The following is a 22,842-nucleotide window of genomic DNA, read 5'->3' as shown; positions in this document are numbered from 1 at the left end:
GGGGGGGTGGGGAACGAAGAAGGGGGGGGGAGCAATGCCAAGAGGATTATAAGGGCAAGAGAGCAAAAGCCAAGAGGGCAACCAAATCAAGAAAAGGATCAAGCCAAGAAGAGGGGGGGCAGTTTAAGGAGTGGGAGGGGAGAGGATAGTATGCGAGGGGCCTCAAGTGACAACAATGAGCTTGTTCCCTGGGGAATGCCTGACAGGGTGGGAAGGGAGGCTATCTTGGTGGAGACATCGAAATAGATGACTTTCCATATCTTGTCGAAGGAACGAAAGTTGGAAATCCATCTACGAAGGTTTCTCTCCATCTAGATATGGTTTGTGGTGGCACAAAAGGCGAGCTTTCCAACAGTGTCACAGATTGTAGAACCGGAAAAAGTCATATCCACCCAAATACATTCTCTGCTAAGGGGAAGGGCTCTTCTAGGCGAGGGCCGGCAATGCTTGAGGACGATTTTCCAAACTGAGTAGGAGAAAGGGTAGGAAAAGAAGAGATGGTCTGCATCCTCAGTTCCATTCCAACAGAGGCAGCAAGAAGAAGGAACTGGGATGTGCTGATGGATTAGGAAAGACCGAGAGAGAGATTCCTATTTTAATCAAAACCGAGAGAGGCTGCTGCTGGGGGACTTTCATATCGTGAAGAAGAAAGTCAAGAAACAATTTTTGAAATTATAAATAAACCGATATACTTACAGTCCTATTTATGATCCTGAAATTCCCTCTTAAATTTTATTTACAGTTTGGTCCTTTCATTTGTTTACTTTTAAAAATTACCATTAACCTTACTTGTTGAGTTTCTATCATCTCGGCGGACGTTTTTGGAACTCGGATCACATTATTGTGTGAATCTAGAACTGCAAGAGGTAGTAGAAACACTGACCAAACTTTCAAATAAATGGTACCTTATTCAAACAGGTTCCTATAATATTGCCAGATTTGAGCATTCTGATTTCAGTTGAATTGTGGTTCCATTATGACCAGAAATACTAGCTTTTACCACCCCACTCACCCACACACCGCCCCCCATATTAAAAAAAAAACAAAAGGCGAAGAGTGATATCTGCTGTAGTCCAGAGTCAGGAAATACTTGACAGATGAGCAAGGAAATTATTAGATTGTACCATTAGATTTTCTGGATAAGGGAAAACATACAAATATATTTAGAGGAGCAGCAGTGGTGGGGAGGACCAAACTATCAGTTCTTAGTCCACCCTGCCAATTTCGAACTCAGAAAAGTGATAATTGTTAGAAAATAATTGTAAATGAGGAAGCTAGAAATCAGACATATACTGGTTGCCCATCAACTAAGAATAAGAAAACTCTTTTCTAAAACCCATGGTTGTCTAGGTGACAGGTTCTGTGAAGAATGTCTCAGTCAAGTTACTTGAATTTCCTGAAACTTCCTATTGGTTGTTTGGTCCTACTAAAAAAATATTTTTTTAAGATCATCATGGCAGGTACGGCCTTAATTTTCACTAGAGTGGATAAGCACACATGATATATAAAATTTTGCAATATAACGGTCCCTAGTCATGTGGCTATTGTGCCAGCACACGGGCCCATGGGTAGGCAGGCGGAGGCATCGACCACACGGGGGCTGGGGGGTCTTTTTGCACTCACTGTCAGGGGACCATTCTTTTTCCTGTAAAATTTTATTCAATTTCTGGTTTTCCCTGAAAGCTGATTTCTTTCATAACAGCAATATTGATGGCTGTTTTGTTCCCTATTAAGTTTCATTTGCTTTAGGCTTACATGGTTGGATTGGTCTTCATGTTCACTATAAGTTGGCAAATTTTCTTGTGATTCAGACTCATTGAATACTCCGCCATACCATTTTAAATTGTAGATCAGTTTTCAGATTCTGAGAACTGTTGGTTTTCTCAAGGAGACCATATAAAATTGGTCTTTTTGTCATCTTTTAGAGGTTTCCGTACCTGTTTTTCTCCAGGAGTAGGTAATGTTTACCTAATCCTGCATCACAAGCAGGTCTTTATTCCATGTTAGTTTGTTGGATGACCTCTAAAATGAGATTTCAATTCTCCGCCATGGTTTCTGATGTCGTTATCTCTAGAGGAAAAGTTTTGTTTCCAGATTTTAGACAATCTTGCAAGAATTTGTAGCTGAAACCTTCATTTTTCTCTTCAAGTTCTCTTTAGACCTTATGTATGTGTGAAGGTTTATGATTTTGGGTATCAATTCTCTTATTGTTTCAATTATTATTCAATTGTGTTTTGATAAATTATGAATCCATTACAGGTCTCCTGCCTAACTAATCCCATTCAAGACCCGTCTTTTGTACTTAGCATTTCCACCTGCTCTGAAAGTTGATTTTATTTTTTCCTTTTTGTCCTTCAAAGTTAATATAGGGTGTGTATGGTTGGAAGTGAAGTAAAAGCAAAAAAACTTTCTTTTAGTTGACTGAATACCTCTGTGGATAAATTTCCTTTCAGCTTTCATCTGATTGTTCTTCATTTTTTACCTATTAAAATTTTGTTTATTTCTAACCAGAAATGGCTTTAGGTTGGATACATTTCAATGGAAAAGTTGTATCCAACGGAAAAAAAAATACTAAGATTCTTTTTAATTTTTACGTTTCCATTGAATACACTATTTTCTTTAGGAAAAAGGGTCAAGAAAGAATCTTTTGCTGGGACATGGATACCTTCAAATTTTCTCCTTTTTCTTGGCTAGTGTGAAATCATGCTAGTCTGGCACAAGTCATGGTGTTCATATGCATTGCAAAACCTGTCTTCATCTACTGTTTTTTTTTGGAGTAAAACCTGAAATATCAAGGTCAGCATTACTCCAGTTTTCAGGTAGAACATGTGGAGTGGATGTCTCCAGAAAAGTTTGAAAATCATATCTGTAATGAGCTTTACAGTCTTCAGGTTCACAGGGATTGTTCTGTTTTCAACTACCATCATGGCCCAGTGGGGAAAGGGTGTCCCCCAGCTTTATTGAAATTGAGTCCCTTGGGAGTGGTTTCAGTGTATGCCTAGGCTTGACAACCAATATGTACCTTAAATAGGGTCAGCAAGCAGGGTCTGTGCAATCAAAAAAAAAAAAAGAAAAAGCAGGGTCTGTGGCCCCAACCCTTATGGGAGAAAAGCTTAGTTGCTGGTTTCAGTGTTCCTTGACCTGCTATCACTTGTTTTCCTATGTAAAATGAAACTTGATCTACTTTAAACTCCTTCCTGGATGACAACACATACACACACACCCTTCCTGGATGACAACAGAGAAGGAACGAAAAGGATTCAACTGTTTAAGAGCTTCCTGCAGGTGGAAAAATTGTGAAAAAATTCCATTTGATTGTTTTTGGCAGAAAGTTCATCATGGAATGCATCGTTTTAGTTATTTTCCCCCATTTGAACGAAATTTTTTTGTGGGTGTAGACATTCCCTGTTTGGGTTATATTTCTTTTCAATAAATAAGTCATTGCTTTATTTAAAAAGTAAGAAGCTCCGTATCTTACGCAATTCCATGGGAAAATGTGCTGTTTTCTATGTTGTGCGAGCATCTTGAAAAACATTCGTTGATTATTGATGGCTTAGTCCTTTGAATCTTTCCATGTGTTTCTTGACATTTCTCAGATATGGATGGTGCATATATTGGCACTACGTTCCCGCATTTGTATCTGTTGACTTACCCTTCCACAAAGCCCGCAAAACCAGTTCAAAGTTATGTACCTAGGGTATTTGGTTTCAACATCCACAAGAGTTCCAGATGAGGTTTTATATGGAACAGGTTAGGCAGAAGGTTAATTCTGCTTTATTGAGGGGTGCTTCGGGATTGTATAATAAGGAGCTGGTTTATTGCTGCCGAGAAGAAATGGCAGGTTTGTAAAGAAGACATTACCCTCAGGTTCGTTGATCAGATTCTTTGCTTTACTGTGCTTGTAATTTTATCCACGGGTAAGAGCTTTAGTTATGATTTTTTTCAGCTCAACATCATTATTAATTCAGTGAAGACCGTTTGGATTAAATTGTCTATACTATCCCTTTGAAAACGATGTTTCTCAGGTCGTGTTATTTATTTGTCTGAGCACAATACGAGTTTAAGGTTGTCCAGTAATGTCGCTGAAACATTCCCAAGGACCTTGTCTTTGTAATTTACATGTTTTTTAGGGTTCAAAAATACAATGCCCCCCCCCCCCCCCCCTTCTTTTGTGCTGCAAATTTTCCCTCAGCCGCTGAATCCCACTCCCCAACGAACCCTGTAGCTGAAGACTGGACTCAATCCCAGGAGAATGGTAACAGGCTGCCACACTTTTGAGTAATGCTAGGTCCTACAATATTACTGCTTATGAAGATTGATTGTTTCAGCATCCAATCGAGCTTATTTTGTGATTTTAGCTGGTCATTAAGTGCTTCAGTAGGGGGATTAATGGTATGTTGCTGCTTATGGTTATGATCCAAATCATAGTTGTCAAAGCCTTTGCTAGGTCTCCGTTTAAGAACAGGCAAGGCTGGCGTAGACTGCTTCTTTGCTTTTGCTCTGGTCATCTTGGTTGTGTTGGCCCCTTTTTTTTCTCTACTTGAACAGACATAGTGATAGCCTTTTTATTTTTAAATCATGTATTGCTGTTTGTTTTTATAGTTTACGTAATTGCAGCTTGGCAAACAGTCTCTTGAGGGATGGTTTTCAATTAATGGGACAAACATAGCAGCTAGTGGGACAGGAAGCACCTTAGTCGTGCGGGAAAGATTTACTCTCTCCTACGTTTTTAGCTTCTCTGCTAGTGTTACTGGGGTTTGTGACTAGGGTTTTGAGTTTATGAAAGAAAATTAACTGCAATTCCTACGCAAGGGTTGTCTATGGGGGTAGGCCTCTTCCACACTATTGCTGAATTGATCAAGTGTTATGTTGTTTGGGGGTGGAAACAACTCTGTTTCAGACGTGAGCACCTTACGAATTTGGCAAGATCAACAAGAATAAAAAGAAAAAAGAAGCAGCAGTCACATGAGGTTTAAGCGGTTCGGCAAAACCGCCTATGTCCATAAGTGAGATTTCCGACTAAGAATTAAGAGAAAAAGAGCACCAATTCCATTTGATACACACACCCAATCCCTAGTGTACGCTATTCTCTCATCTCTGAGTCACATCACATTGTCACCTTGGCTCTTCACTTGGTCTTTGTACACATGTTGCAGCAACATTGTACGCATTGAACTTTCACTTGGATCCTCACATTTTGGCACCTTACTTAGATCATCAGTACTCCGGGAGACACCTCTTTCTTTTTATAGAATCGTTCTTTATCTTCTTCTTTCAATTTTTTCCTTATAAAGATTGGACTCTCAGTTGGATCCTCACATTTTGTCACCTCATTTGGAATATCAGGAATCCGACAAACACCTCTTTCATTTTATAGACTCCTTTATCTTGTCTTTTTCCCTCCTTAGAACCCTCATTCTCTCATTCCTTCCGTTTGTAGAAAACTCCACCTTGCTTAATGATTTTAACCACCAATCGCTTCCCATTCTCTTGGAAGATTCAACTTTGTTGAAGACTTTATTCTTCCACTTGATTCTACTTGGAGGGTTCCATCTCCTCCATTCTCTTGGAGAATTCATTTCTTCCACTTTCTCTTCTTTAGTTTGGATCCATCATAGCCCAACATCAATAAATTCTCCTCTTTTTTCATTAACTCATTTAATCTATTGAAATAAATATTTTACCCGTTTAGATAAAAGTCAACAAACTCAACAATATTCTGTAGGAGAATATGTAATATGCGTAAGTGAATTAATAGGTGACCTTAATATCTCTTATTAATTAGTTTGAACATCCTAATGCTACATCAGGAAAAATAATTGTTTAAATTTTTGGAAAAAGAATGCTTGGATGCCTGTGCGCACTCCCATTGGGATCCGGCTCCTCTACATAGCGCTTATCGCTCAGAGCTTTCTCATAGGGATCGACCTTGTCTCCAACAATTGACGCTCCAACTAGCGTCCGACGAATGTTACAAACGTGACACCTATCCTCCTGTGAATCCAACTATCCACATTATGCCTCTCACATCTTGCTGAAACTGCCTCTCTCACCCTACTGAAACCGCATGGAGTGAGATCATCCTGCTGAAACCCCCTGGAGGAAGAAATAAACCCAATCAATCCATCCTCCCTTCTAAACCCCCTTGGATTCTCCCTCTATTTTCCTCATTCCATCGTCTGCCTCTCTTTCTCTAGGTACAAAGACGATTCTTTAGGTGTCCAAGAGAGTAAATAACATCATCACTGCCAGAAGCAGCCCGTTCACGGCCCATTTGATAAGTTTTTCCCAAGCAAAACGAGAGTTCCAAACACTTCCGATCCTCTCCACAATCGTTGAAGATAATTAGATTCTCCTGTTGTTGGTGGTCCTCTCATCTCCCTGTCTGTGAATATATGATGGAAAATGAGTTTATTTACCGTTGACTCTTGCTTATGGAGGAGGAGGTGACGGTAAGAACTAGGACATGTGAATAGTGATTTTTAGTATACAATCTTTCGTTATTTTGTGTATTTTTAGAACCAGTACCTTCTGCAACAACCCCCCTGCAAAGGCGATTGAATGCACACATTGGTTGTTTACCCACTACCCAGGAAGGAGTACTAGAGAATGAACAGAGAAATGAATAAAGAGCAGAGGAGGCTGGGTATGGTTTATGCTTTTGAGAGAGGGGTCAAGACTCAAGACTGGAGACTTCCGAGGGAGAGAGTTCGAGACGGTTTAGAAGGGAGGATCGATGGATGGTTTTATTTCTCTCCAGGCGGTTTAAGTAGGACGAGAGAGGGGTTTCAGCAGGATGTGGGAGGCATAATGTGAATCATTGGATTCATAGGAGGACCAGTGTAACATTTGTAGCATTCATTGAATGTTAGTTGGAGCGTCAGTCGTTGGAGACGAACCCGATCTCTACGGGAAAGCTTTGGGCAATGAACACAATGGAGAAGAGCCGGATCCCAATGAGAGTGCGCATGGGCATCTAATGTCTTGTCTTCCTTTTTCTATGATTCGCATATGAAAAACAAAGAGTAAGAAATCGTTATCTGATAATGTAACCTTTGCATCAATGCATGGGTTATATTATTTTTACAAGTTAGGATAGAATTATAAATAATAAAAAAAAAAAGATAAATTTTTATATTTTACAGGGGTGGGGTGATATTTCGCACCCTCCTTTATGTTGGGCACAATTATTTTCCACACAAGTAATAGGGACGGCCAATCAAATTGACTTTAAAATCTTCTTCGCCGTCTGAAATCTTCTTTCTCCCATCCATCCATGAGTTCCATGACCACGAGGCCATGAAATATACCACATAGTTAATTTAGGGTCCGTTTGATAATGTTTCAAGAAACGTGTTTTTGTTTCCAGATCAGCAGAAATGGAGTAAAAGGCGTTTGATAAAACTGTTTTGTTTCACTTATTTTCAGAAATAGAAATATAAATTTTTACTTATTTATGGTTCAAGAAATGATATAGACGCGCTATTTTTAGAAACGATTTATGATCATTCTTTCATTGATTACTATCGACTTCTAAAAATATGACTTATCAATTACCTTCAATTCTGTTTTTATTTTTAGAAACGAAAATTTATATTTCTACCATTTCTTTTCTTGAAACAGAAGCAATAGAAACGCTATCAAACGGCCTTAGTCATCAATGCCACCCTCCCCAGTCCCCACTCCCCACTCCCCACTCCCCTCTTCCCTCTCCCCTAGGTTTTGACTGTTTTTCGACTTCTTGCAAATCTTGCTCAATCGACCTCTACTTCCCTCTCAAATCTCAAATCTCAAATCTCAAACTCTCAACTCTCAACTCTCGACTCTCAAATCTCCCACGCTCCCCATTCCCTGTCCTCTTCTGTCACTCATATTCTTATCCTTTTCACACTCTTGGCCTGGTATTCATTCTGGTTTCCGTCTCGGGCCCCGTTGGAATTACGAATAACAAACCCTCACAAAAAGTTACAAGATAGGGCAGATTTGGCGTCAGCGAAGGGCAAAGGCCGCTTACATACTCTACATAAATCTCATAGAACTCACCTCAGCTCACCTCATCTCCGCTGTGTGTGTGTGGGTGGACGGTGGACGGTGGACTGTGGAGTGTGGAGGAGTGAGTCCATGTTCTTCCACCCGATGGAAAGTGGAAGATTTCGTTGATTGATTTTGATTGCTTATCCGGCCAGTCGGTGCGTAAGAAGGAACACCGATCGAAAGAAAAGTAAAAGGATATGGGGACAAGTAGTGATCCGAACCAGGACGGATCGGAGGAACAGCAGAAACGGTCGGAGATATACACGTACGAGGCGCCGTGGCACATCTACGCCATGAACTGGAGCGTGCGGAGGGACAAGAAGTACCGCCTGGCCATCGCGAGCCTTCTGGAACAGTACCCAAACCGGGTGGAGATCGTGCAACTGGACGACTCCAACGGCGAGATCAGGTCGGATCCGAACCTGTCGTTCGAGCACCCCTACCCTCCCACCAAGGCCATCTTCATCCCGGACAAGGAGTGCCAGAAGCCCGACTTGCTGGCCACCTCGGGGGACTTCCTCCGCATCTGGCGCATCTCGGAGGGAAACGACCGTGTGGAGCCCAAGAGCTTGCTCAACGGCAACAAGAACAGCGAGTTCTGCGGTCCCCTCACCTCCTTCGACTGGAACGAGGCCGAGCCCAAGCGCATCGGCACCTCCAGCATCGACACCACCTGCACCATCTGGGACATCGAGCGCGAGGCCGTCGACACTCAGCTCATCGCTCACGACAAGGAGGTCTACGACATCGCCTGGGGCGGCGTCGGCGTCTTCGCCTCTGTCTCCGCCGACGGCTCCGTTAGGGTTTTCGATCTACGCGACAAGGAGCACTCCACCATCATCTACGAGAGCTCCGAGCCGGACACCCCTCTTGTCCGCCTGGGCTGGAACAAGCAGGACCCCAGGTACATGGCCACCATCATCATGGACAGCGCCAAGGTCGTCGTCCTGGACATCCGCTTCCCCACCCTCCCCGTCGTCGAGCTGCAGAGGCACCAAGCCAGCGTCAACGCCATCGCCTGGGCCCCGCACAGCTCTTGCCACATCTGCACCGCCGGCGACGACTCCCAGGCCTTGATTTGGGATCTCTCCTCCATGGGCCAGCCCGTCGAGGGTGGCCTCGATCCCATCCTCGCTTACACTGCTGGGGCCGAGATAGAGCAGCTGCAGTGGTCCTCGTCCCAGCCCGATTGGGTTGCCATTGCCTTCTCCACCAAGCTGCAGATTCTCAGGGTTTGAAGAAATATTTGAATTCTTCGCTGATTTGCTGCGATTCGCTGGATGTGGATATTTCTTCTTGATTCTTACGGATGAATACTGACTTTTCTCGGCAAAGATAGATGGATTGATCTAGATTGGAGACATGATAGAATGATTGATGGATGATCATGATATAAGAATTTCAGAATTACATACCTACAATGATTACTGCTGAGGTGTGGTTTATCTTCTCCTTTGTTTCTTCATTTCATCATCGTTCATCAAAAACTATACTCAGCATTTATACTTGACTGCTTGTAGTAGTGTAGGGTAAGGTTATTGATGTGTCCTGAGTAACTATCATTAGTAATATGTTGAAATGTAGATTAATGTTCCATCCCGTCTATGAGTTCGCTTCTTCTTCTTTCGCTATCTTGCTCCTGTCTCCCACCATCTGCTCCCAGTAAACTGATCTCAACCCAAGCTTTATCAGTGCCTAATTGACTAATTGATATTGGCCCTCACTAATTGTAATATTGTTTGGCAAATATGCTCCTTTTAGAGACATAACAATCTATTACAACATTAAGCTGCGTTGCTTGGTTTCATTTTATTTGATCTCCCCTTTCTCCGATACAAAAACAGTGCAAGTTTTCCCCCTACCATATTTCTGTTTTTGATTGAAAATAAGGTAATGCAAGGTTCCTATTTAGGATTCGTTCCAAGCATTTGGAGACGTATGAGTATGATGGTGTGTCTGAGTTTATTTCTTGTCTTGCTCGTGCTATGTGCTTTTTTTCCCTGTGAAACTGACTAGCTGTTTTTTTTTTTTTTTTTTGTCTACTGTATATTGTTTCTTTCAATTTCTTCTTTTTGGGCTTGTTGATGTTACTAGTTTTGATCCCTTGGGTTGGCGTCAAAGGTTAAAACTCGGAATTGGGCACAAGATCTGCCTCCATCGGTCAGAATTGTTGGGGAATCGATCTAAACCCTAGAAAAATTTCCATTGAATTTGTGATTTCTTTGGAGAATTTATTCAAAAAATTTGTAAATTTAGCTACAAGTGGTAAGTTTCATTGATGCTGTTGTTGTTGTAGGTAAGTTTCATTGATTTTATGCTATTTTACTGATTAAAAGAGTGAGAATGGCCAGAAAAAGGATATTTTACATGCATTCATGGCTGATTTCAAAAAAGGTTTTGTAATCAGAAATAATCAGAATCAAGCGCAGTTGATTCTGCTGATTCCACTCTGATTTTCTAAACCTTGTTGGTGTCAGTTCATTAATTTATTTGACATTGGATTCCCCTGAAGAACTCTGCCATGCTATTGCATTGTGGTTCACAATTCTTAAAAGAGGAGAAGGATTATGTCAAGGCAAGCAACATATGTAGAACTCTACATACACCTGAGTAGATGTAAGTCTTGAATGAGGGAACAAGGAGAGTTATCGGCCCCGAAATAGTTGGTGATGTGGTCTTATTGAGTGGGGTTAGAGATTTTTCTGTTAGCATTTTTTCCTTAAGCGTTAGGTTGGGAATGCTGGTGCTAAGGGCATATTTAGGACAACTTATTGAGCTTCTGCTTTTGGAACCAAAAAATGGGTTTTTGATTACAAAGGGCAAAGCCAGTAGAAGATGTCACATCCTTAGTGCTAGGAAGCTTTGGTTTTTTTTTTTTTTTTTGAGGGGGGGTTTGGGGCGGTGGGGCTTATGAGCCGTATATATGGGGCAGAAGGCGGAAAAGATTCAAAGCGCAGAATCTTATTGGTTCCACCTTTTTGCTATCCAAAACCCTGCTTTTTTGGGTTCCAGAAGTAAAAGGTTGATACACTATTGTAAACATGCACTATAAGACCGTTTATTTCTTAATGGAAGTGTGCCCAGTTTGGTGCTTTTGGTTTCTTAATTTACCATTCTGCTTCAAGGATTGCGATTTGTGTTTTATATGTGCTTGGGCTATACCATTTCCTGTGGAAGTTAACCTGTAAAAGGCTTATGCAAGTGGATTAGCTTGATAAACTATGCTACTAAACATGCACTATGACCTAAACATGCGCTAAGGCTTATGCAAGCTGGAAATGTGTCCAGCTTGGTGCTTTTGGCTTCATTTACCTTGGCTCTTTTGAAACTTGTCATAGTTTCTTAATTTACCATTCTGCTTCAAGGTTTGTGATTTATGTTTATATGTGCTTGGGCTATACCATTTCCTGTGGAAGTTTAGGAGTAAAAGGCTTATTCAAGTGGACTATTTGTTCCTCTTGTTCCTGTTATATTGCTTTTTATTATCATGGTCTTTTTGTCCTCTGAAGTTTTTGGTCGAGTAACTTCGCTTTGACTTGTAAAATTTTGTTATCTACATTTTGGCTTTGTGGATGGATTCTTCCTAGGGCCGGATTTTGTTAGTTCAGAAGTTTCCAGGCGTATTGGGAATGATTTGGGGTTGTGGTGGCTTTGGTTCCTATTATTTCCCCCTCCCGGATGAGAAAATTATTTGGTTTGTCTTTTTGCCCATATCACCAAATGGTGTTTACACCATAAGATTCCAGTGTATTTGAATTACTCCCGTGTGATTTTCTTTCTCATGGGTTGCACCTTCGCTGTGCTGCTTTGGTTTATTGTTTTTTTGCACTCCGTGGATTATGGCTCGTCTGCATTTTTATTTCACCTGCAGTGTCCTTTGGATCAATTAGCACAGGAATTTTCTATCTATCCTTGTGCATTTGGAGCATCAATTGCCTATTTAGTTGTGGAAACTTTGTTTCTAATTTCCAGTCTGATATCTGGCATATCTCGGTTGGATTTGGCAATTGGGATGACTTTGTTGGTGGACGATCATATATTTGGTTCACACTTTTCAGGATTTTGTTGTTGCTTGTATGCAATCTGGCGCTGTGCCTACTGGCAGTGTTGTTGGTTTCTGTTTTTGCATCAAGCTTCACAATATTGAGGATTGGCATCTTGTTTAGATGATGACGTACTGTAGCTTTCCATATGATTCTTTTAAGTCTATTGATGGCAGCTTAAGTGGAAGGCAACACTACATCCCTAATCCCTGTCACTACGCACAGCCAATGGCACACTATACACCACCATCACCAGGAAATATGGACTATCCATTTCCATGGCATTGTGTGTGCTCCTTCCTAATTGTTGGGAGGTTAAGCTTCTTCAGGCAAAAGATCGAAGTGAAAAGAGAAAACTAGAGGCGGCGAATAATCACGAGGAAAATTTTTTGTGTTGGTTCAATGTGTCGTAATTGTTTCTTAATTCTTATGCAAAATGAGGATTAACTTACTGGAGGACTTAATTTCAGCTCTACGAGGAATTGAATTGAGACTGGCTCTGATCCAGTTAGAGTTGGCCGGTTTAAATTGTTTGGAATCGGATTGGTTTTACTGATTTTGATTGGTCTAATCGTATTCTGATTACGATTCTTTGAACAGTGCGTAACACCTGTTCCATTATTTCATTTCAACCATCACACTCTTTACCTTCTTGTGCACCTCTCAAATTCAAAACCAGAGTTCTAAAACGCTTAATTGGTATTGGAAGCGGTTAGTCTCGATACTTATTTTATATTTAAAATCAGTCTAAAAATGCTCTAGAATCGGTATATTCAAAAAATATAAAGTTTTATAACGATCCTGGGGTTTTATTCAGAAATTGGGAATTTGGGATCGGTGACCACTGATTTTGATGGCAAATCTCGATCCGATCCACTGATTCTTGAAAAGCTTGAAACTATAGGTGAGACTGATCCACGGTTTGAAACCTTTGAAACCCATTAACTTTACTGCAAATTTGGGGATCACACCGTAGGCTTCAGGTTTCTTAACTCTTTCGCTTTTTGGGTAGAACTGTCGCCTTTTGTAAGTTTAATGTAAACGGCAACAACGAACGATTAACAGAAACAGCAATATTATTTCGAGTCTTTTGACATAGCCAACAGTAGTAACAGTAAAGATATATATATTTCCTTTTGATTAAAGAGGAAAAAACCATTAATTGAACAAAAAGGATTGTTCATCAGTATCGACGTCCATGGTTAACTTACCATTCCTACCGATAGTGGTAATCCTATTAGCTTATACTTGACATTTGTGACAACCTCCGAGCCATAGAGATAAGTAAGAAATTATCAATGAAACAACAAAAAACTCCCAAGGCCCATCATCCATATCCATCATAAATAGCTTGCATAATCGACATACAAATCACTCTACTGTCAATTCAGAACTCTTCCTTCCTGAACCCTTTCCTTTGCGTGGAACAAACATTACATAACGCTTTGAGCTTTTAATTCCAACACATTTCCTTGTAACACCATAGCTCATAAATACCCATAGCTCTTTGATGGATGTATATCCCTCTTGTTAAAAAGATACACCTCTAATTCCTGCAACCCTCTCCAAAAAAATAAAATAAAAAGAAAAAGGTTGTCTGAGCAAGCAAGATAGAATACATGAGAGAGGGGGCATGACTGTTTGTATATATAGCCCAATGATATGAACCTTCAACATAGAACAATATAGGTTGGCTCAGTGGTTGGCATTTCACATCTCATTTAGCATTCTGAGGTTCACTTCTCCAAAGATGCACCTTGCTAAATTTTTGTCGAATGGTTTGAATAAAAAAACCAAAAATAATAATTCCTTAGGGCCTGGATTCCCCCCCCCTGTTCCTGTTCCTTAACAGGGCAGTCTTGTAATTGGACTGACTGAAAAAGGTATATATTCCGGTCTGATTGGTCCATTCCAATTTTAAAAAGTATATAAATGCAATTATTCAACCAATAAGTCAGTTCTCAAAAACCATACTTTTTTTGTTCCACTTGTGAGCAACAGTGCCCCAACTGGATTGGAAGGATCCCAATTCCAATTCTATCCAGTTTGCCCACTTGTTTAATCCGGGTATAAAACCATGGATGCAGCCATTTACTCTGGGATTTGGACTATACAACTTATCAAGAAAGATCTTGGCATATCGGGAAACCATACAAAAATATTAATACAAAATAACAGCCACGATGGTTGCACCCACCTTCTCCCCCCCCCCAACCCAAAAGGAAAAACCTATAACCAGGAAAAATGAAAAATGAATGCACGCAGTAAGGGTGTTAATCAGTTCGGTTTTGATTTAAATGATTCAGTTCACATATATTTTGGCTGAAACCATAACTGCATCATTTACTAAACAATTGCACTTTCTGAAACAGCAACCATTTAGTAAACGGTTTCGATTTCCACGGTTTTAAACAGTTTCGATTTCGGGTTATTCCATATGGTTTCTAAATGGTTAGCAATCGGTTTGTTAGTTTATTTGCATATTTACTAAAATTTGCTTTTGGTGATAAACGATTCAATCTTGAGAATGTGAAATGCAAATCATTATGTTTTGTTAAAACAACCAAATAACTAAGCAAAAAAGAAAATGTTTTGATAGAAAATAGTCTCAAGCGCATCTAACAAGTCAATAAATAATGCTTAACAGCAGGGATTTTCTTCTTCTCCCCCCCCCCTCAAAATAATGTGTTATAATATTAGAAAATATGTATTTAATTTGCCATGGTATAAGAAAAAATTGCATTTTTTATCAGCATACATTCTACTTAGTTCGTTGGATTAATTTAATCGGCATTCCAAACAATGAGCAAGCTACCTCTAGAATTACTTACAGGCTTGTAGCACTCAATCTTTGAATCAAAAGAGACATTAATGATATTTTGCAACAACCTTATTTAATCTTTAAACCGGTTAATAGGATCAATTTTGACAGTTAACGGTTCGGTTTCCACGGTTTCAATTTAGTTTGAAACCATGAGTTAAATGGTTTGGTTCGGTTCGGTTCGGTTTCAACCCGTTTAACTAATTGGCCTGAAACTTGAAACTATAACCAAACCATTTACTAAGCGGTTTTACGATTTCGGTGTAAACGGCTCGGTTCGATTTCGATAAAAAGTTTCGGTTTCAAATTCACATCCTTAGCACACAGTAATCAGAGGATGCTAATCAGAGTAGCAATCCGAAGTCTTTGGTGCCCGTCTCTCTTCCTGTTTATAGTTTGCATGCTTGCACCTCTCTATATGTACTTCTCACACACAACCTCCTCTATAACCTGAATGCATACTATCAGAAAAACACAGTAGTCTTACATAAAAAGCAGAAAAAAATAATACAACAGTGCTCCCTGACAAGTGGACCACTCCAATGGAAGAAGCTTGGTATCTAAATAACTAGCCTCTTCTTTTTTACTTACCAGGAAGTATGTAAACAGGGTCTCATCGTGAATTATATTAATTATCTAATGAATCCACTTGGCTCCAAAGTGTCTCTGCATAAGTATTCTCTTCCTCTCTCTCCTCATCAACATAATCTTTTGTCTCCACTATTTCTTCTTCTTCTTCATCCAGGAACTCCTCATCTGTCATAACATCTTCCATCATTGCTCCTTCCATGTGCTTCTTTTTTTCTGCAAGTTCAAATAAGGCCTCCTTCATGGCCTGTGCTGTTGCTGGCTGATCTCTGGGTCCGTATTTTGGGGCAGGTATGACAAATGGCAGAGCTATATCATCCAAATTCATACTCCTATCTGATGGGGGAATGGTGAAAATGATCCCTAGTTCATAGTTACAGAGGTGGAGCTTGGAATGCTGAGCAGAGTTGGTGCCCACAGCTCCATCCGCTTTTGGACAGGAAGAATAGGATAATGGACGTCCCCATGCAGCTGGGCTGAAATTATGTGATCCACAATAGACCCATCCGAAAGAAGATGAATCAGTTTTTGACATGAAGCGTCTCCGTGCCACCTGTTAAGAATCTTATCAACTATGAGGTGATCAAGGGTGTACATGAGTTCTGAAAAGTCTTTAAATATTTTAGGGAAGTCAGTCGCAATAACTTTAATTTAAGTTGCTACAGCAACCAAACGAAAACTAAACTGTGTTTTGCCACATGTACTGACACCATGCATATAGTGGGCCACCTTCGATGAGTCACCCCATGCATAATATGTCCAAAGGCATGTGGACACCAGGTCATTCAAAAGACCATAGAACAGATAACCACCAATATCTGTTTATGGTAATGGATCAATTTTGACTAGTGCATAAAATAACTTTATGTGTGTGTGTGAACCAGTTGCTTGGTATTCTGGACCTTTGTGCTAGTATACACAGTGATGGACCCCAACCCCAGAGAGAAAGAGAGAGAGAGAGAGAGATCCATTCAAATATTTGCTTTTGAAAGATACAAAATAAAAGAGAGGAACAGTTCACCTTGACATGCATTGGGTAGCCGACTCTATCATGGGGATAAGGAACTGCATTGTGAAATATGTCCACAGTTCTCAACCTCTGCCATGTCTTCTGTGAAAGCAACGAAGAAAAAATCAGATAACATTCATAATAGAAATGCAAATGAGATTGAAAATATGCAAATAAGCATACTTGCACATCATTGCAAATTTAAGAAACAGGAAACCCAGGTAATTAATAAAACTGATTGGGTAAAAAGAAAAGAAAAAAGCGAAGGCTATTTCTCTAAAACAGCTCAATAAACAATGACAACAACTACTATTATTACTCATGTTCTGCAATTTTCTCCCCCATTTCATGGGCAGTCAAACAAACGAAAGAAGACAGGTTCCTCTTCCCTCGCCCCCTCTACTTTCAGTTCTGCTATTTTCCAATCTTTCAATACTCTTCTACCATTTCTCTGCAACCAACAAAACCTAAAAGATTTTCAAGGAAATTTAAACAAGAAAGAAATCTCAAGCCAAATGATTGGGATAAGAAGAAATGTCAGCTGGGTAGAAACTAAAAAGTGAGGAGGCTTTTCAGATCCAGGATTTGTTTAGGAGTAAATGATAAATGGGAAAAGATTCCCCAAGCTGCCAGCTTGGGAAGAAATCCCAACATGGGTGGAGTAATGATTGTTGGATGGAGCGGGAAGCATCTCAGCAATTCATTGCTGCTTTACCGCATCACCCACAATCCACCACTGCCAGACCCTCCTTCCACTGTTGCACCCTCTGCAACCCACCAATGTGGCAATCTTGGTGACATTACCCCTCTCTACATCTTTCTCCCTTGCACAGCCCGCTCCGCCTACCAGCTCCTGCATTGCACAGCCACTCACGCTGCCGAGCTTAAAGAATTCGTGCCTCCCCCCATCATCTCCATTCTCCAATACTACATCACCGATCTCAAGGGCAGAAAGGTTGGCTTCGTCCCTTCTCCTACTGTGATGTTGATTCCAATAATCCAATCCAATCTCCTACCCTCTTCCAAGCTCTCTCCATTGATTCTAATAGAGAGAATGACACCATAACTAGTTATATTACTAAAGGATTCATCCGCAAAAATAACTTGAGATGGACAATTGGATGGACAATTGGACTGCTGAAAAGAATATAATAGATTTGACTCACCGGTCATGTGTGAAAATGCACCTGAATCAATGACCCAGAGAATGGAGGATAAGGAAGACGTGTGCGTGTGCCTTAATGAGCTAATGTGGAATAGATGTGGAAGAGGATGTCTCAAGCTGCTGGACCCATTTTAGTAGTTGAAAGAACATCTCATCACGAGAACCTTTAGAGAAGAACTCTGACTAGATGAGGTGACAACACTTCAGTACTCCCAACAGGCACAATAGTATTAGCATACTGCTGTTATGCCTCTAGGAGGTTACCATGCTTGACCCAACATTTCTCAAATGTATGAATTTTGCAACCACAATGAGTACACTGTATGATGAACAGATTTGATTGTTGGCAGCCATGGCCTCTCTCTAAACCACGACCTCTGCTAGGAAATCCAGAGCCACGACCGCAACATCACCAACAATAAAAGCGGAGTTGTCTTCTGAAGAAGAGGTGGATTCAGATTTGGACAAAGAGGGGGACACAAACCGTTGAATCCTATAGTAGGCCTCAATCATAAAGTGAATCTTTTCACCAGCTAATATTTGACTCTTGAGTCCTTGACTAGAAGTCAAATTTAATCAAGATAAAAATTTACAATAGGAATTCAGCATGTTGAGAGTTAAGAATTTCAGTATCAATAGAAATAGGTTTGTACACATTGAGTTCCTCCCACATACCCTTTAGAGCATTATAGTAGTTGCCAACTAATTTGCCATTCTGCTTAAAAGAGAAGAACTTCTCATATAAATCATATACTCCGGAAATATTCTTATCTTGAGAATAACTTTCTTCGAGATCGTCCTAGACACCCTTGGTTGTGGTATGAAACATTACATTGACAACCATAGATAGAAGGCTCCATACTGTTCCACAACCAACAAAGTAATGTAGCATTCTCCGTTGTCCACTATTCATACTCAACAAAAGTTGTAGCAGGTGGAGACATGGTCAGATAGTCTATCTTCTGTTCGACGGTAATATAAATTCTAGCTGCCTATGCCGAGAGAAGCACCCAAAAGTCAGAAACCCTAATTAGGGCTGACAAGACCTCCCACCCCCTCGACCCCCTTGGTTCACCTAGGTGCCATGACAACAATGGATGGTAGAAGCTGCCAGAGTTGCAGGAGCAAAAAAAAAAAAAAAAAAAGAAGAAGAAATGGCAGCCACTGTGCTGCCAAAGCCAAGGGAGTGTAATGAGGTTGTGGATGTGGTCCATCCTAGATCATGCTTCGGGGATTTCTTAGCTCTTTTTAGTGTGTTCCTTTGTATTCAAAATTTGGAAGCCCCACTCAATTTAATAGAAGTAATCTGAACATCGACATTATCCGTAGGAGGCTTAGAATCAGCCATAATGTTGTAGATGGTAGAATTCTTTCACAAAGAATAAACCAGATGCAAATAGTCACCAGAGGCACCACCAATAACAACCAGTAATAGGAATAGTAAACAGAGGCATGAGGCTCAAAGTCTACAGCCAAAGATCCAAAAAATAGAAAATCGAAGATGCCAAACCCTTGAAATCTCAGCTGGTATGATTTTCGGTTTGATATGAAATTTTGACCACAAACATTATAGTAGAGGGAGAAAAAGTCTTCCAAAATCACAGCAATCAACCCACAAGGCAAAGTTCTTGGAAAATCTTCCAAAAACGTAAGGTTTCGCCAAACAAATTTTCCGACAAATTAGGTTTTAACAATAACAAGGAAAATCCGATCTTCCATATCAAATGAACATTATCAATCCATAAAAACTAAAAAGTATTCACAATAATGTTTATGACTTACCAATGGTCAAACAATATAGTAGATGGAGAAAAAGTCCTATAAAAATCACAGCGACCATCCCACAAGAGACATGGTTCTTGGAAAACCCCCCAAAAAGTAAGGTTTTGCTTGACAAATTAGGGTTGTGACAAGAACAAGGAAATCTCTTCCACCATCAAATGAACATGATCAGTCCATAAAAAGCATTCACAATGATGTTTGTGACATACCAGAGGAAAGGAATAACCAGCATCATCAATCAAAACCCTGCATGGGGAGAAAAACCCTATACGCTTAGGTTAAAAACAACAGCCCCTATCATGCCTTTTGATAGAGAATGGATATGGCTGAACATGTTTTATGCTGGAAAATCTTGTTGTGGTGGGCAAGCTTGTTTTGGAGCCACAATCTACCACATCTGGTTGGAGCACAACCTTTATAGATGGACTCCAAGTCTAGATCTTTTCAACAGATTTGGAATTCCATCCTATTCGATGTTAAAGCCAGGCTAGATGAGGCCCTCGGCGTGTAGACACCCTTAGAAGTTAGAATTAGGTTCTTGGGTCTTTCTCCTCTTCTGTAAAGGCAACGCTTTATAAATTGTATTTTGCTTGTTCCTCTCCCTCTTTCTTGGAGAGTCCCTGTATCTTTTTTCTTCTTTGGTAATGAATTCTTTATTCACACACACACACACACACACACACACACACACACACGCACACACACAGGAAAAAAAAAAAGAAGAAGAAGAAGAAGAAGAAGCATGCAATAAGGGCATCACTTCAAACTGTGGGTTGTGTTCACTTCCCTAATACAAAATGTTGGACAGGGTATCCAGAGGAGGGGTCCAATGACAGTGGATCACAAGTGATGCAATGGAGCGGCAATGAACGGATGAGATGCTTCCTGCCCCATCCGCAGTCATTATTCCATCCACATGGGGATTCCTTCTCAAGCTGGAACCATGGTGAACCTTTTCCCATGATATATATATATATATATACACACACACAATTCATTATAAACTTCATAAAGTACAATGTACACCTAGGGATGTAATATTGTATACCACTAAATAAACAGTCAGAAGTTATGGATCTATACCAATATTGACGAGGCTTGCAAACATGCATGTGCGAGTAGGTTTGCATTGGATCTAGTTCCCCAAAGTCTACACCAGGGCTCAATCCAACTCTTAGTGTTGTGTCCCAACCCAAGAGCAAGTGCACGATCTTTACTTCAAAAAGATAATTCAGGATTGGAATATAAGGGGTGAAAATGACCTAACTTGCAATAGCATTAGGCAGTCAAATGAACTATTGCACACCTGAACACTCACTGATATTACATGCAAATACGGAACACTATCGAGTCATACCTCTGAGAGGCAAAGAACATGTCTGGCTGGCCAAATTCCAGAAGATGTGTCTTTCACACTTTCAATGGTGGGGAAGATGATCTTCATAGATGGACTTTTTAATTCTTGACTAGCATTCCAGCGGCCCCACTGTCAAAATCATGAAAACTAAATCGATTAACTTGAAAAAAATATAAGTCCAAACTCACACACATACAATGATTCATAGGGTATTAAAAGGAATATCACCTCCGGGTCAGACTCCTCAGACTCCGAGAAGTGAGAAAACCTCTTTCCAGCAGCTGCTGAAAATGCAGCTAAAAAGTTTGCATTGACTGATGTTCCAATTGAAGATGAACCTTTGCAACAACACGAGAAGAATATCACCACTAATGTTCTATAATCCTTTTTTGATAGACTACCACTGAACTAAGACTCTCACCATAAATGAAATCAGTTTCTAGTGATTCAGGCCACTTGTGCCGACTTAACACCTTGTAAGAGGAAAATGAGTAAAAGGAAAAATATCAGAGATATGTTCTAAAGTAAGATAAGTAAAATCATTAAGAGAAATAACCAAACTTCAGAAGCATGTCACAGGCACAAAAGTCTCTCTATAGGTCAACAGCAAAAAGGAAAAATACGACCATAGGACAAAAATGAAATCATCTAAGACCTAAACAGAAGAAAGTACAATCTAGTCAGCCCCGTCACTATTACCTCCTGTAAGCGCCATAGGCCTACACACCTATGTATGGATGCAACAAGTGAACAAATTGCAGGAACATGTTCAGCTTGCAGAATCCTTGATATTTCAGCAAACTTTGGCCCCTACAAAACATTGTGAGGACATTATATGATGGGGATCAAAGCATGAAGAAGACGAAGAGAATCAAATTCAGAAAGGAAAAAAAAGTTTCTTTTTTTACTATACATAATTTACTGTTCATGTGAACAGTACCTGAAGTGGGTCCCATTCTGGCTATTTGGAATTATGGACAGTTGTTCAGTCTTGGACAGCAAGCAATTGAAGATTCTTTTAGCCTTGGAAAAGCAAGATTGATTTGGGTATAGGGGTGAAGACTTTGCTCAATCTTGTTTCGTTTTTTTTTGTGTTCACTTAGTAAACAAGTAGTTAGTTTCCTTTTTTTATGTGTTCTCTTGTTAAACAAGTAGCTAGTTTCAGCTTTAGGAAAGTTTTAGTTAGGATTAGTTTCCTTTTCCATGTTACTTTCCTTTTATCAATTAGTTTCCTATTTTGCAACCTTCTATTTTGAGGAAATTGCTGAGCCTATTTAAAGGCCAACCTATTGTGATTTGGATAAGTTGATTAATGAAAAAAAGAGAATTGGTATTATGACATGGCTGTGAGATGCAGTGAGTTTGGGTGAAATGCCTATGAGTGGTGAGAGGCCCGGGAGAGAGTGAGAGGCTTAATCCCAATCTATCCTTCTCTATTTTCTTTTAATTTTCTATTATGTTCCTTGAATCTGAAATTTACTGATCGTGTTCAAGATCCTGCCTGGGATTAGGTCATTTGTGATTTAATCTGACAGTATGATAGATGACATCATTGCAGAGAGAAGGATGACTGTTTTACCAGACTGCCCGCAACCTAGCCTAGCAGACACAAATATGTGCCACAAGAAATGAGCGAATTAAAATTTTGTTGAGATATTTTTGGTATGATAGCATCATTTCCATGTCTTTAGTTTACAATTTCACTTTTTTGAGTCTCAATATTGCCACCTAGTTCATTTCAACCTGCAGTTGCATGTGTATGGATACTGAAGCAGAAAATGGCAAATGATGTGCAAAGACCAAGAAAAAATCTAAGCCTTTACTTCCTATATTTTCCCAGCAAGATTTTTATTTTTGAGAAAACTTGCATATGTCTGCATTAAGGTCCTTTGTGTGGTACATGTAGCCAAGCTTACCCAGGTGGACATAGGTTCGATCTATTTCCTGCGACATAGAAGAATAATCTTGCCATCCCAACCATAAAATATAGAGGTGATCAAACAATTGTGTGCTCCACCATAAATTGGAATTTTTCCCTCCCCC

At 40.0% G+C, this 22,842-nt stretch overlaps 3 protein-coding genes across 9 annotated transcripts in view; 2 read left to right on the top strand and 1 right to left on the bottom strand.

Annotated features, from left to right (window-relative positions):
* LOC122079550 (casein kinase II subunit beta-3-like) overlaps positions 1 to 3,988 on the top strand; it is a 30,542-nt gene extending 26,554 nt beyond the window's left edge. For both annotated transcript variants that reach the window (XM_042646106.1, XM_042646105.1), the window contains exon 5: positions 3,597 to 3,988. In XM_042646106.1, the coding sequence (XP_042502040.1) occupies positions 3,597 to 3,696 (100 nt within the window). In that variant the 3' untranslated portion in view covers positions 3,697 to 3,988. The remainder of the gene's footprint in view (positions 1 to 3,596) is intronic.
* A 3,686-nt stretch (positions 3,989 to 7,674) lies between these two features.
* Positions 7,675 to 9,633, top strand: LOC122079931 (WD repeat-containing protein LWD1). Its single transcript, XM_042646723.1, has one exon. The coding sequence runs from the start codon at positions 8,232 to 8,234 to the stop codon at positions 9,270 to 9,272; it is 1,041 nt and encodes a 346-aa protein (XP_042502657.1). The 5' UTR covers positions 7,675 to 8,231; the 3' UTR covers positions 9,273 to 9,633.
* Positions 9,634 to 15,317: 5,684 nt separating this feature from the next.
* Positions 15,318 to 22,842, bottom strand: part of LOC122079325 — a 28,920-nt gene continuing 21,395 nt past the window's right edge. For 3 of the 6 annotated variants that reach the window (XM_042645700.1, XM_042645703.1, XM_042645702.1), the window contains 6 exons: positions 21,499 to 21,609; positions 21,221 to 21,272; positions 21,028 to 21,137; positions 20,800 to 20,928; positions 16,508 to 16,597; positions 15,318 to 16,039 (listed from right to left, as the gene is read on the bottom strand). In XM_042645700.1, coding sequence (XP_042501634.1) covers positions 15,527 to 16,039; positions 16,508 to 16,597; positions 20,800 to 20,928; positions 21,028 to 21,137; positions 21,221 to 21,272; positions 21,499 to 21,609 — 1,005 coding nt within the window. In that variant the 3' untranslated portion in view covers positions 15,318 to 15,526. Of the gene's footprint in view, positions 16,040 to 16,507; positions 16,598 to 20,525; positions 20,654 to 20,799; positions 20,929 to 21,027; positions 21,138 to 21,220; positions 21,273 to 21,498; positions 21,610 to 22,842 lie in introns of those variants that run through there. The other 3 variants (XR_006140414.1, XM_042645701.1, XM_042645704.1) reach the window with 3 other exon arrangements.

The sequence above is a fragment of the Macadamia integrifolia genome, chromosome 5, assembly GCF_013358625.1.
Source record: "Macadamia integrifolia cultivar HAES 741 chromosome 5, SCU_Mint_v3, whole genome shotgun sequence".
Lineage (NCBI taxonomy): Eukaryota > Viridiplantae > Streptophyta > Magnoliopsida > Proteales > Proteaceae > Macadamia > Macadamia integrifolia.
This window is presented reverse-complemented; position numbering and strand designations above follow the sequence as displayed.